General features: G+C 39.5%; 1 protein-coding gene and 1 pseudogene across 3 annotated transcripts in view; both read left to right on the forward strand.

Moving 5' to 3' along the window:
- The first annotated feature begins 267 nt into the window (after positions 1–267).
- LOC141563590 (ecto-ADP-ribosyltransferase 5-like) overlaps positions 268–14534 on the forward strand; it is a 77877-nt gene continuing 63610 nt past the window's right edge. For 2 of the 3 annotated variants that reach the window (XM_074304905.1, XM_074304907.1), the window contains exon 1: positions 269–348. In XM_074304905.1, coding sequence (XP_074161006.1) covers positions 283–348 — 66 coding nt within the window. In that variant the 5' untranslated portion in view covers positions 269–282. Of the gene's footprint in view, positions 349–14534 lie in introns of all 3 variants that reach the window. The other variant, XM_074304906.1, reaches the window with a different exon arrangement.
- Positions 3486–4258, forward strand: LOC141559833 (ecto-ADP-ribosyltransferase 5 pseudogene; annotated as a pseudogene).

Below are 14534 nucleotides of genomic sequence, written 5' to 3' on the forward strand. Positions count from 1 at the left end.
ATATGTAATAACAAATAGAAAAATAATTCCTTTTCTTTAAAAAGTGTGGTGTACTATATTGTATTTAACATATACGTTGACATATTTAATATGTATTGGTCTACCTGCCATCTGGGGGAGGGAGTGAGGGGAAGGAGGGGAAAAGTTGGAACAGAAGGTTTTGCGAGGGTCAATGCTGAAAAATTGCCCATGCATTTATCTTGAAAATAAAAAGTTAGAATAAAAAAGGTATGATGGACTAAAAACATTATCTTGCCTCTGCAGCTCCCAGAGAAACAGGACATGATGTGCTTTCTCACCATTGCTGTGGTTACCTATGTGGTCTTCATTTCACTGCAAATCTCTCAGGTATGGCTCCCCCCTCTCTCTCCAACACACAAACATTGCTCACCACCATTCTGTTTCTCACACTAAGAAAGTCCTGGAGCCCACATGCCAGCTCCTAACTGCAGGTATGTCAGCAACAGCTTTCCCCAAAATCAGTTCCATTTGGGTTTTCAGCATTTTTGAGATGTCTTCTCCACTATCTTTGTCCAAACTCTGCTACAGCAATGTGCTCTTTGAGTGCATCATAGAAAGCTCTGCTCTCACCTCTGTTCCTCATCAAATTCCACCTTTCCAGGAAATCTTCCCACAGTGCTCCAGGTTACTCTGATCTCTGAAAACAGAAATCAGGACTAAATCTTTGTCTGTTCTCAAACTCCAGAAACAAACTCAGGACTAAGGCACATATTAAAGTGGATAGCTATAATATCATTCTAATATAATATAATATAATATCATTACTATGCTAGTAAGATCAAATGTAAACACTTCAGAAGTCTGCCTCCACTGTCAGATACTGAGCTATCTATTAATAGGCTTTTTTTTTTTCATTTTATTGCCCTTCTCAGTCCTCTTGAATATGATGTCATGGACTGAGAGCTGGTTTCACAGTTAGAAAGATTTGAGATCTAGTTCCATATTGGGCACATGGTGGCTGAGTAACTTAAAGCATGTCTTTTACTCCCTAGTTCCCCGCACAATTTTCTAAGACAAAGTTTCAGAGAAGACGCTGACTTGCATTAGCAGAAAGGGCTTCCTCATCTTGGAATACCCTAAATCAATGAAACCACAAGTCCAATCCCCATCTCCCCTATATCCCCTCTGTGCTCCATCCAGACCAGACTACTCATCATGGGCTAATTGCAATTTCCTCTCTATATATATTCAATCAGGCTAGCTCCCCTCAAGTGCCACCTTCTCCTCAAAACCTTCTCTAACCCCTCCCAGCTAAAAGCAATCTATCCTTCCTCCTCTTTTCCTAGAGCCTAACAATAATAACACTTAAATGATAACAGCATTTTAGAAATACATTGTACATACTATGAATAACTAATACACCTTTAAAGTTAATAAAGCACTTTTTAAAATGTCATCTCCTTTAATCTTCACCACCACCCTGAGAAGCAGATGCTATTATTATTCCTATTTTTCCAATTAAAGAAATTGAAGCAGACTTGTCCAGGGTCACATAGCAAGTAAATATTTGAAGCTAAATTCAACTCCCATTCTGGAGTCAGAGCTCATGAGTTCAAATCTCCCCTTCTTCTGCTTAAAGCTGGGAAACCCTTAGACAAAATCAGCTCAGTTCTCTGGACCTGAATTTCCTTATTTCCAAAAATGAGAAGAGACCTTCTAAGATCCTTTCCATTGCTATAAAGGACGCTGTGATCCCAAGTTAGGACAAAGCAGGAGGAAGCCCCACCAATATTTGAGAAGTAATTTAAGAGACAGAAAAACTGATAGACTAGATGACTACATCTGATGCTAGCAGTTAAAATATTCATGACTTCCTCTTGATGTATGTAGTGCTACCTCTCTACCTATGAGCCTTGGAGCAAAGACTCACTTGTCTGGCCTTAAATACTGCTCACATGAGGAGTATAGATTTTTCTGGCTAAGATACTGTGGAGAGGAGACTAGAGTAAGCTCAAACTAGGAAGGTAAATCTTGGCAGATGTTTTACAAGTACCTCTTGAACCCTTGAGTCATCCCCAGAGCAGAAGAAAAGTTTAGATAAACTAGCAGAGGTCCAGTCTAGAAGGAAGGTACTTGCACCTTGAGAGAAGGGAGCAGATCTTCTGTCTTTCCTACAGGACAAGGGTCTTTGAACCCAGTAAAATAACCACTGAGAAAGCTGAATTCCAATTGCAATGCTAACACTACCAGCTGCCTAACTCTGAGCAAGTTACTTCCTGCTCATAGATCCAGAATCCACAATCCATGTAGCCCAACGCCTCGTGTTGTTCTATCATTTTTCCAGTCAAGTCCCACTCTTCATGATCCTATCTGAGGTCTTCTTGGCAAAGATTCTGGAGTGGTTTCCCATTCTCTTCTCCAGTTCATTTTACAGTTAAGGAACTTGATGAGGTTTAGAGTAGTCTAGATTCCTGGTGGTCTAGAGGTTAGTAACTATAAGAGAGTCATTAAGAATCCCCTTTAAATCGGCTGCAGGTTTTGGGAGTGAAAGAATTCACTCATTCCAGAATATTAGTTGCAAAATGAAAGTTTATCATTAGATAGAAATCAGTTTAACCAGAGACTGACCTCTATAGTGGCAGGTCTATGGAAAATGGAGTTTTGCACTGAGAATGCAGTTCTCAGTGGACAGAAAGTCCTGGCAGTTGAGTGAGCCACGGAAGCTCATTATATTGGGTATCTTAGTGGGGGTTGGGAAGCTGAGCAGGTCAGAACCAGTAGGGGCTGGGACAAGCCCCAACCTCCTATTGGAATTCAAAGAGATGCTTTTGACCAGGATTTGTAATTGAACATCTGGCATCCTGGAAAGATAATTTATCTGGGAAAGATATGCCTCAGCCAGGAGGGGCTGGGAATCTGAAAGGAATCACAGATCAATAGGAAATACAGTTTCTTAAAGGTATCATAACCCACTTCAAACTGAGGCAAACAGGGTTTTATGGCTTGCCCACAGTCACACAGCTGATGTCTGAGGCTGTATTTGAACTATGTCTTCCTGACTCAGCAGCATTCTGCAAGCTATCTCCATGCTGCATTTTATAGTTGAGAAAACTGAGCCACAAGAAAGTAAAGGCAATAACCAGCAAAGGAAGAATTGAATTCATGTCTTGAATTCAGAGACAGTGCTTTTTCATACTATACTGCCTGCCATTGTCAGTCAGTCAACAAACATTTGCTCATTGCCTACTCTGTGCCTGGCACAGACAAGAGAAGGCCTGATCCCTTCCCTCAGGGTGCAAGCACTTTCCTTCTAGGCTGAAGTTCCACACTGCATGGGCCTAGTTTTATCTCAGGGACACAAAGAAAAACAAAGGGTAGTCCCTGCTTTCAAAGAGCTCATCCAGTGGGGGGGGGGGGAGAGACAATATAACGTTTTCTGAATTAATAAAGCCTTATTGGTGGCCATAAAAGCCCAGAGACCCTGAGTACCTTCTTCATATCTTCTCTCTCTTCTTCTATCCCACCATAGACAAAAGGCAAGACCATAATTCTTGACATGGCTCCAGATACTTTTGATGATGCTTACACTGGCTGTGTGGAGGATATGGAGCACGTTGCCCCCATCCTGCTTCATAAAGAAATGGCTCAGCACAATCTGTTCAGAGAATCATGGCAGGCTGCCACAGCTTCTTTGAAAAGTTATCAGAACCTCTCCCTGCCCCCAGGATTTCAGATCCAGCATGTAGTGGCTATCATGGTCTATACTAACTCATCCAACCCCTGACATCGGGAGCTCAACTCAGCTGTGAGGAAACAGGGCAGGTCTATTGAGGCCTACATGGACGATTTTGCCTTCAAGGCCTGGCATTTCTACCTGACGCGAGCCCTGCAACTGCTGAGGGCTCCTGAGAGCTGTAAGGAGGACTCTCTGCAGACTGTATTCAGAGGGGTGGGAAACACCCACTTTAAGCCCAAGACAACATCTGTCTTGGCCAATTCTCCTCTACTTCTGAGGAGCAGCAGGTGGCCCAGAGGTTCGGCAATGCTACCCTCTTTACCCTGAGCACATGCTTTGGGGTCTCCATTAAGAACTTCTCAGTCTTCCCCGATGAGCGAGAAGTGCTCATCCCACCCAGTGAGGTTTTCTCTGTATCTAACTTTTCCCAGGAGAGTCTGGTGACTCTCAGAAGTCTCAGACAAACATGTAGCAACTGTGCCTATCTGAGTATTGATCACAGCAGACTGGGAGCTGGGACATTGGAGAGCAAAAATGGGAAGGTTGTAGTATAGGAAAAAAAGGGGGGGAGCTCAATGTTGGAGTCCAGCTCCTGTAGTGAATGAAGGGTGTGAGGTCAGGAAGCCAGGAGAAAGAATCCAGTTAGAACTCTGTTATGGACCAGAACTCTGAACTTGAAGCAAAGATTCTTACAAGGTGCTAACTCAGTGGAATTGATGAGACAATGCTTATCTAGTTTAGCATGGTGAACAATAGTTCTCTAGTTCAGTATGATTGATTACAACAAATAATGGTTCCCTAGTGATATAACAATTGGCTTATACTCAGTATGATGAATGGATTTAACTGCACTAGACCATATAAGCTGGGACAATCTCAGCCAGGGTGGAGCACAGAGCCAGATTCATTCACTTCAGGTCACACCATCATGGTGGCTCTCCTGGGGGACTGAGAGTCTTGGAGACAGAGCCAGAGAAGACAAGAGAACTGAGAAACAGATTCATTCCATCATTCTCCTTGTGGTGGCTGGAGGCTGAAGCACAAGCCATTGGACTCAGAGAGATTCATCAGCCTCATAGTGGCTGGCCTGGCCTCCTGCACTTCTCCACTGAGACCAAGACTCCTGAAGACCTCTAAGAAAGCTAGCCCAGGGTGCCAGGCAAGGAAACTAGATCGTGAAGGAGATAATAAAGGATTTGGACTTTAACACCTGGTTGTTCTTGTGGTGATTACTCAACTGAAATGAAGGTTGTTCCAAGACTTCCAGAAAATCACCAAGAACATTACAGAACTCTTCAAAGTTTATTAATCAGAGAGATAAATAAATAAGTAAATATATATATATATATATATATATATATATATATATATATATATATATATATATATATATATATATATATATACCTCAAATGCTCATAGACTGGATACAAAGTACACTCTTTGAAATTCCTATAGTTTTCTCTAACAAACAAGATCTATTGAGATGTAAATGATTAAGCCCTGGATCTTGGTTACTTAGAGGTGCAAATAATTGAGATACATGCATCAGGGTAAAGTTTATCATACCATTGTCTCAAGTATCTTTCTCCCAAATGCCTTTAGTCTCCATTATGGACTGTCTTGCCTGTCCTAACTTCAAAGATTTGCCTTAAATCCAAAGAGTAGTGTTTGTATTTTGCTTCAGTCGCTGGAGAATTTATTATATTGACAAGCAGTCTCTGCTATTTCAATAAGAAAAGGGAGTTTTGGTGAGCCAAGTTACTGTAAAATTCAAGACCTGGAATGGATTCTTACCTCCTGGCCCTCTACAGCTCAAGAGTCCTGGTCTTGGATATGGAAAACTTTGGCTCTGAGCCCAATCCTGACATCAATTTGAAGTTTGAACATAACAGGTCTATTTCCTTCTCTGGGCCTCAGTTTATTTTACAAAATGAGAGATTGCACTTACTGGTTTTGTTTATTTATTTATTTGGGATGGGATGAGGAGAGAAGATAAATGGGGTTAAGTGATTTACCCAGGAGAACACAGCTAGTAAGGGTCAAGTGTCTGAGGCCAGGTCCTCCTGACTCCAAGGTCAGTGCTCTAGCTACTGTACCATCTAGCTGCCCCTCACTGGTCTTTAAGGTCCCTTTCAGTTCTAAAAGTCTATGATGATTTATACTTAGTTGCTGGCCTTCAATGACCATGCCTTTGAGACATAAAAAATTGGATTGTAGGCTTGAGGTTGGAATTCCTAACTTTATTATAGAGTCCTTTTGTGATCTTCGGCAAATCCCTCTCAGAACCTCAGTTTCACCATTTTGAAAATGGGAATTTTATTCCCTCCACAGGTAGCTAATATCAAGGTCTTATGAGATCATAGATATGAAAACTCCTTGTGAACCAAAAATCAAAGTACAAGTGAGGATTATCTTATCATATGCAGCTATTTTGTAAACTGAGAGTCACTAACATCCAAGTTCTAGCCAAACTGTCTCTCTATGACCAGTGTTTGAAATGGGAGATGGGGGCAGAGAGGGAAATCATGTCCCCATTTTCCAAAGGGAAAACCTGAGGCAAGGAGAGGGGAATCTTAATATGTTCTCCCTGCCCTAGTCCCACTGTGCCATTAATGATATGCTTAGCTATGCTTCAGAAGACAAGGATGGAGGCTGGCTCTTTCCTCTTAAAGCTCACTCTCTCAGAGGGCAAATCATATACAAACACATAACTACTGCAATATAGACAGGAGGCAGCATGGGGCTGTGGGGTCTCAGAGCAGGGAAGATATACTTATAGCAGGGAAGCTTTTCTAGAAGGAAGTAACATTTCATCCTATCCTTCACTTTTCCAGAAGTGGCAATGATATGTCACAGTAACAAGGATTTGAATAAGAGGCAGGGTAGGATATGGACCTAGATTAGAACTGACATCATTTCTCTTTACATTTCAGAAGAGAAGAGTCAAAGCTGTGTGGTTAAATCAGGTAAGTTATTTGATGCTTCCATCCAAATTTCCCAGCTCTCTTCCCATTCCTATATGCCCTTCTGTCCATGTTCTCCTTTCTCAGCTCAGTCCCTGTTCCCATCTTTGCATCCCTCTCTTCTTGTCACATGATGGACATTTAATAGATAGCTTTTCAAATGCTTGACTTACCTTCCCCTCTCCTCATGTGCCTCTCCTCATTTCCTTCTCTTGCTTCCTTTCCCTTATTCTTTTTCTATTTCATTGATGCCTTTCCTTTTCTCTAATTCTCTCTATCCTCTTTTCTATCTGAATCTTCCTCACCTTTTCCCTCTTCATGGTTCTTTTTCTTCATTTTCTCCCTGTCTCTTTTCCCCATCCTTCTGTACTATGTTTTCTCCCTCTCCTGTTCCCTTTCCCCTTTCCCAGCCTCCTATTCTACTCATCTTCATCCCTTCTCTTTCCCCTTCTTTTGTTGCCCTTTCCCTCCTCATTCCTTCCTTTCATTCCCCATCTCTTCTCCCCACAGGAAACATTAATAGCCTCGTCCTTGGGAAGATGGCACTATGGCTTTTTGTGGGAACCCAGCCTCTGCACCTCAGAAGTTTCTACTTGAATTCTTTCTAAAGAAACTTAGCTTTTTCCCTGCCCTATCCCCATCAGCCTCTCTGATCTCCAGTCACACCAAACTCTTCCATTAAAGTCCTCAAGGATTTTGACAATGCTACAAGATGATAGCACCTTGTTGCCCCCTGGTGGTGGATATTCCCATTGCATCCAGTCGTTTCCTGGAAATCCCCCAATGCTCCACACATCCCACTCCTTGGATGTTTTCTCAGAAGAAGCTGATAGTGGTACTTCAGAAGGAGATCCTATCTATAGTTTTTAGTTGGAACTTGGCTTCTGCTTCTGAAAACTTTTTGCCAGTGACTAAGAGATGGAATTTCATATTTAATTTGTATTTTTCTGTTTCTAATAATTAAGAGCATTTTATTTGATTATTGATGGTTGCATTTTTTCCTTTAAAACTGTACATTTATATTCTTTTATCACTTATCTATTGGGGAGTGGTTTCCAGTCTTATAAATTTAAATTATAACAGATATGTATATATACACAGTACATGTACGTATTATACATATATATATAATACATATATTGATTTGAAACTCTTAATTGAGACACTTACTGAAATGATTTTTACTCCCATTTAACTGAATAATTTGTAATTTTAACTGCACTGGATTTGTTGTTGACAAACTTTTAATTGAAGTTGTGCATTTTATCTTCTCTGATTCTCTCTAGACCACTTAAACTCAACATGTCCAAAACGGAACTCATTCAAAAAAAAAATCTAAAAAAAAAGTTGTCTTCTCAACTTCTCTGTTATTTGTTGTCCAGGGCATATCCTCTCAGGCTTGAAACCTATATGTTATTCTAATATCTTCCCCCATCGCTCACCACCCTTATCTAATTAGTGGATAAGTCCTGTGGATTTTGCTTTCTGAAACATTTTTCTTATACAATAATGACAATAACAATAATAATGACTGATATAGTATCTACTATGTACCAATCACTCTGCTAAGTGCTTAATAACTATCTCATTTGAACTTTACAACCACCACGGGAAGTAGGTACTTTTATTATTTTCAGTTAACATTTGAGAAAGCTGAGGCAGAGGTTAAGCATCACAAGGGTAGGAAGTGTCTGAAGCCAGATTTGCAATCAGGAGCTCCTGATTCCAAACTTGGCACAAGATCCATTGGGCCACCTACCTGCCACCTACAACCTTTTACTTCCTCTAACACTGACAGGGCAAATCCTCCTCACTTTATACCTTGATACTTCATGAATCTTCTTGTGGGTCTTCTTGCTTCAAGTCTCTCCCAGCTCCAGTCCTTCATCTACTCCTCTACCAAACTATTCTTCCTAAAATGCAAATCTGACTAGACCTTCCACCCTGACCGCTAGCCGCTTTAGCAGTTTCCTATAATTTCCAGGGTCAAATAGAAAAACCTGTTTGGTCTTTAAAGCTCTTCATAAGCAGGCTTCTTTTTTACCTTTCCTGTCTTATTATACAGTAGTGTCATTCATGTATTCTATGACTGTCGGTGACAGGAACTATAGTCATGGAATATTACCAGACCATAAACTTTGCATCTAGCAATAGATGGTGACCAGGTGGCTAGAGAAGCAGAACGACCCCCACACTTGTAAACACATAGCCATGGTATTGTATTAACCACAGAGATGTCTCAGGGCTTAACGACCCTAGAGACTCAGATAAGAATTGTAACCACAGGATGCTCTTTCCCCTCCTCCTCCTGGAATGTCTGCTCCTTCCTGCAGTCCCCCCCCATACCCTTTCTCGCAGGTAGCACATACCTTTACTCTCCCCTGCCCCCTTTCCCCTCCCAACTTTGTCCTCATGTATTGCACCTAGATCTACCCTATATAACTTGAGCTGTTTCCATCAATAAATGAGACCTTGACAAGATCTGCTTGGTCTCCCTCTTCTTTCTCGCCCATTTTCTTCCAGGCTGGATCCTCCTCTATTCCCCACGAATGACTGAGTCTCGCGGGACGGGACATATGACCCAATGAACTATCCGTCATGCTGTCCCTTTTCAAAAACACTCCATCTCCCAGCTCCCTGAATTTTCATTGACTGTCCTTTGTGTATGGAATGCTGCCCTCCTTCATCTTCATTTCCTGGATTCCTTTAAGTCCAAACTGAACTTCATCTCTTACAAGAACCATGCCCAGATCCCCTCAATACCAATTGTTTTTCAGTCATTCAGCTAAGCCTGACTTGTAGTGCCTGACAGATTTTCTTGGCAAAAATACTGAAGTGGTTTGCCACCTCTTTCTCCAGTGGGTCCTCATTTTACAAATGAGGAACTGAAGCAAATAGGGGTTAAGTGACTTGCATAGGGGTCACAAAATCAGTGTCTCAGCCAAGGTTTGAATTCAGATCTTTCTGACTTCAGTCCTATGCTCTAACTATTACACCACTTAGCTGCCCTACAGTGCCTTCCCTCTACTGATTATTTCCAATTATGACATATGAAAAGTTCAAGAGACATAGTTTCTGAGTGACTGATAATTGTACTAATTATGGTTAGCAGATAATTTTTAAATGGCCATTTGACTTTCTCTTCTTGGAAAATATTGAATATTTTAAAAGCCTTTGAAAAAGGACATCTTCCTGAGGATGGAAATCAACTCTGATTGCTTAACAATTAATGGATGAGGGGAGAAAGGAGAGAGACATATTAAATGAGGAGGTAGAAAAAAAATGTCTTCAGTTCCTCTTGAACAATCCTTCCTGTTAGAACAACACCTAACCATGAGATTCAGCTACCTCCAGCAACCTGGGCAAAAGAATTCACCTCTACCCAGCCCTCTCCGGTTGGTTTTCTTCTTGATAAACTGGGTTACTCTAAATTCTAATGAAAAACTCCTAAGATAGATAGAGGCTTATTTCCTATAGGCAAGTATAGAGAATTCCCAGAAAGCTAGAAACTTCAGTAACTGGGATGTTCCTCTCCTCCTAAGATTAATCAAGGGTAATTTAACCTTGAAATCATGAGAAAACATAAGGTCCTGGAACAATTATTGGAGCATTGTGAATTTTATATAAGATTAAATCTCTAGAAATTAATAACATGCTTCAGAGACTTAGATCATGAAAAACAGAAACAAGAGTCGGTCACAGAACAAGGCTTTCAAAACATATGGTTTTAAGATATATAAACAGGATGATTTCTTTTAACAAACATCTCTGTTGAATTAAAAAGCAAACTAAGGCATATCAACAAAAGTCCAGTGTAAAATTCCCAAATCTTGAATCATCCTCTCCTTTAACATTTTAATCCATAAGGAGAATAGACTCAAATTTACAGTAGTAGTTCCACCACTACTCTCTATTACCTGAGATGACTAATACTTTCTCTGGCTCTGGAAGTCCTTTAATCTCAATTCAGTTCTAAGAGAGACATAGACAACACTTGATTATAGGTTTCAGGGCCATCCACTGCAGGACTAGTTCAAGCATGTCTCTTCACCAGGCTTGCTACCATGTATCATGGCTACCAGTAGATTCTCTCTGATAAAGTTATTAAACTCTAAGACTTCTCCTCATCCACAAGGTTATTATGCATTCCCATAGGAAAAAATAGAAAGTCAGAAAGAAGAAATTGTGCTACAGATTCAGTGAACCTTGTTGCCAGTTTTTCTAAAATAGTTTTATTTATTTATTTATTTTGTTTTTAGTTTAAGGAATTAAACAAATCTTTCCATAACATAGTACAGTAAAAAAGATGATTATACACAAAACTGTAAAACTACTATACAACGTTCGTTTCCCTCTAAATATACAACAAAGTTATCACATAAATATTTTGCCTCCCTCTTACCCTAGTGACTGCTACCATTAGATAAAAATAGGTATACATTTTGTAAAATTATTCCATATTTATTTCTATTTATCAGTTCTTTCTCTGGATACAAAAAGCATCTTTCTTCATATGTCCTTTATTTTTAATTTATGTATTTATAATACTTGTACCAAGTCATTCTTCAAACAATATTGCTGGGGCAACTGGGTGGCACAATGGCTAGAGCACCAGCCCTGAAGTCAAGAGGACCTGAGTTCAAATCTGATCTCAGACCCTTAACACTTCCTAAGAGTGTGATTCTGTGAAAGTCACTTAACTACAATTGTCTCAGGAAAAAAAATACATATATATTTCTGTTATTGTATATGAGATAGCCCAGGCAATAAAATTCAAGATAGCCAAGCTGTTTGTAATTTAGAGAATGTTTATTCGCTGGCAAGAGGGATCTCTGGGTAGAATATCATCTCAAACAGAAGTAGGGACAGGTTTATAAGCATTCAGGTTCAGTCTTGTGGTTACATTTGACGTTAAACAGTAACTTGTCTCCCCGCTTACAGGAGAAAGATAGGGGCTTATAATGGCAGATTTTTAACATAGATTATTTTGGGAGAGATCTGGGCTAAGGAATATCATCAGGCAACCATCCTTGTGGATTAGATACTCCTTATTGTTAAGAAATCTCTTTGAAGTGTAAAACACCTCCTTTAATCTAGCTTGAACAAACTTTTCTCTTCCAGCTAGAGACCCTTTGTCCTAGAACAGAGGGCGGAGAGGGGAGACCAACCCTTTGTCCATTTCATATACAATGCTCTCTTGCTTTTTCTTGCTTCATTCTTCATCATGTCATGAAACTGTTTCCATGCTTTTCTAAGATCATTGAGATCATCGTTTCTTATGGTACATCATATTCTATCAAAACCATACACCACAATTTGTTCAATCATTCCCCAATTGATGGGAATTTTCAGGTTTTTGACACCATAAAGGGAACTGCTATAAACATCCCATTTGCATTCAGAATTATAATTACAATTTGTAAATTTCCCTCCATCTTATTTTCTTTCTTGGACTCTCTTTTTAGCCTATCCCTTTTACCTACTTTCTCCCTCCATCCTCCCACTTCACCCATCCCTCCAAGAACTTTCCCATCCCTTTTCTCCTCCTCCCGCAATCTCAATCTACACATCTCTCCCAAAGTCTCCTCATCCGCTCACTTCCCCAAACCCCGATCTACAAACCCTTCTAAAAGTCCCTCCCCTCCATTCCCCAGTTTTCTTACTTCTCTACATGTTCAGAAGGCATGTTCTACACCCTTCCAAATGTACACATTATTTCCTCTTCATCCCAGATGAGAATAAAAATACAATACCAGCCCTCCCCCCTAATCTGCTTTCTCTGATTTAATTCTTCATGTCCCATTTTTATACTATAATTAATCACTTCCTTGTACCTTTTCCCATTCAGTTTTGTTTTTTTTAGAATCACTGCATCATATACAATATTGCTGACATTTCTTTCAAGCTAGCAAAGTTAAGTATTATCCCAAATATTACCTGCTTTTGCCCACTTTGCTTCTTTCTCTCATAATTTTACAATGCCTCTGGAAACCACTTCCTCTGAGACTATATTTGCTTGGTTTTTTTCACTCTTTCAGTATAGTACTATTCACCCTGACCTCATGATCTAATGGAACGAATTAGCCCAAATAAGCCTGGAGGGAAGGAAAAAGGAAGCATATTATTTATGAAGTCAGTCATAGAATCATAGACAAAGCTGCAAGGACCTCAAAGGTCAAGTGGCTAAATTTCCTTTTCTTACACATGAAGAATTTAGCGATGGGGAGTGATTTACCCAAGTTTGGACATAGAGCCAAGTTGCGACCCCAGGTGATCTGATTTCAAACTCAAAGGTTCTGTCCAAAGTATCATGCTGCTTCCTAGCACAGTCCTTGACTTTGCTAAGGCCAAAAGGCAGACAAATCAGATAACTCCTTCTTAGTCCTTATTCTTTGTTTCTCCAATCACTACATCTCTGAAATATCTTTAAAATTTTAAATATATCCTAGCTAACTGGTGACTCACTATACCTATAATACTTAATGCCCTTTGCACATTGGGGGAAACAACCAAAATGGTTCATATATGTAAGGAGCAGTAAGGTATATATGTATGTGTATGAGCAAGTACATGTGCACATGTGAACAGATGTAAATACAAACATATCTGCACACTTCTTTTTTTTAATTATCAGAAACATTAAGAGTTAAAAGTATCCTGGTTAAAGCTGAAATTTCCTTTTTCTCCTCAGCTGAAATTTACATTTAAGAAAAGTTACAGGAGCCATGAACAGAATGCTTTTTATGACAAATATATGAGATGTGAAAAGGACATGATGAAGAGGGCAAAAGAACTCTTGGCTGAAGAGAGGAAAGTATATACCTCCAGTTAAATGATGTGTGGGAGAAACAAAGAGGAGATGGAAGATCCAGCCTCTGAATCTCAGTGAGTCTTTTGGTATCACTGCCATTGCCTACACTTACTCTAAGATTCCCTCTTGCATGAAATTTAATGATATGGTCAGAATATGCTGTACCTCCAGAGAATACTACATGAAAAAAATTTCCTCTTCAAAGTCTTCCATTTTTGTTTGACATGAGCCATCCAACTTCTTGAAGGAGTATATATCCCTGTTCTTAGAGGCATACAACTAAAATTCTATCCTGATAAGACAAGAGAAATGTATTTTGGTGAATTTGCCTCATTATCTAAGGACATAACAGTAGGCAGAAATTATGCAAGGGTCTCTCTATACTTTCACCACTTGCCCTTGGAGTTCCCATTTATCATTTTTCATAAAAATGAGTTATGATGAGTAACTCATTTATTTACTTATGATAGATATATGGTATATATGATAAATTTATATATAATTATGATATATATCATGATATATTTATGATATAGGATGAGTTAGAAAGGGAAGTGTTTAATCCATCATATCAGGTCTTCAGTGTCTCCACTTTCAAATCTACTTTCTTTGGCTTCAACTCTCTAAGACTAGAATATAAAACTACCAATTGGAACTTTAATTGTGTATACCTGGAAGGTAAATACCTAGCAAAAGGTATAAGTAGTTTGGACTCTGCAGAGCCCAAGCTGGAAGTCATAGTGATTAGGCTGTCATTAAAAGGATACATTAAATGGATAAAACTACTGGTCTCTGTAAGATGAATATAAAACCATGTCCAAGATATCTACATAGGTTGTTTAAACCTATTGACCTTTGAAAGCTCTTGGATGGGCTGAGGGCAGGGAATGTACTGATATGATATAAGGTCTGGAACAACCTCTTTTTTTAATTTATTAATTTTATAATTGTAATTTTTTGACAGTACATATGCATGGGTAATTTTCTTTTACAACATTATCCCTCTACTCCCTCCCCTAGATGACAGGCAATCCCATATATATTAAATGTGTTACAGTAT

Source organism: Sminthopsis crassicaudata, chromosome 3 (assembly GCF_048593235.1).
Source record: "Sminthopsis crassicaudata isolate SCR6 chromosome 3, ASM4859323v1, whole genome shotgun sequence".
Taxonomy (NCBI): domain Eukaryota; kingdom Metazoa; phylum Chordata; class Mammalia; order Dasyuromorphia; family Dasyuridae; genus Sminthopsis; species Sminthopsis crassicaudata.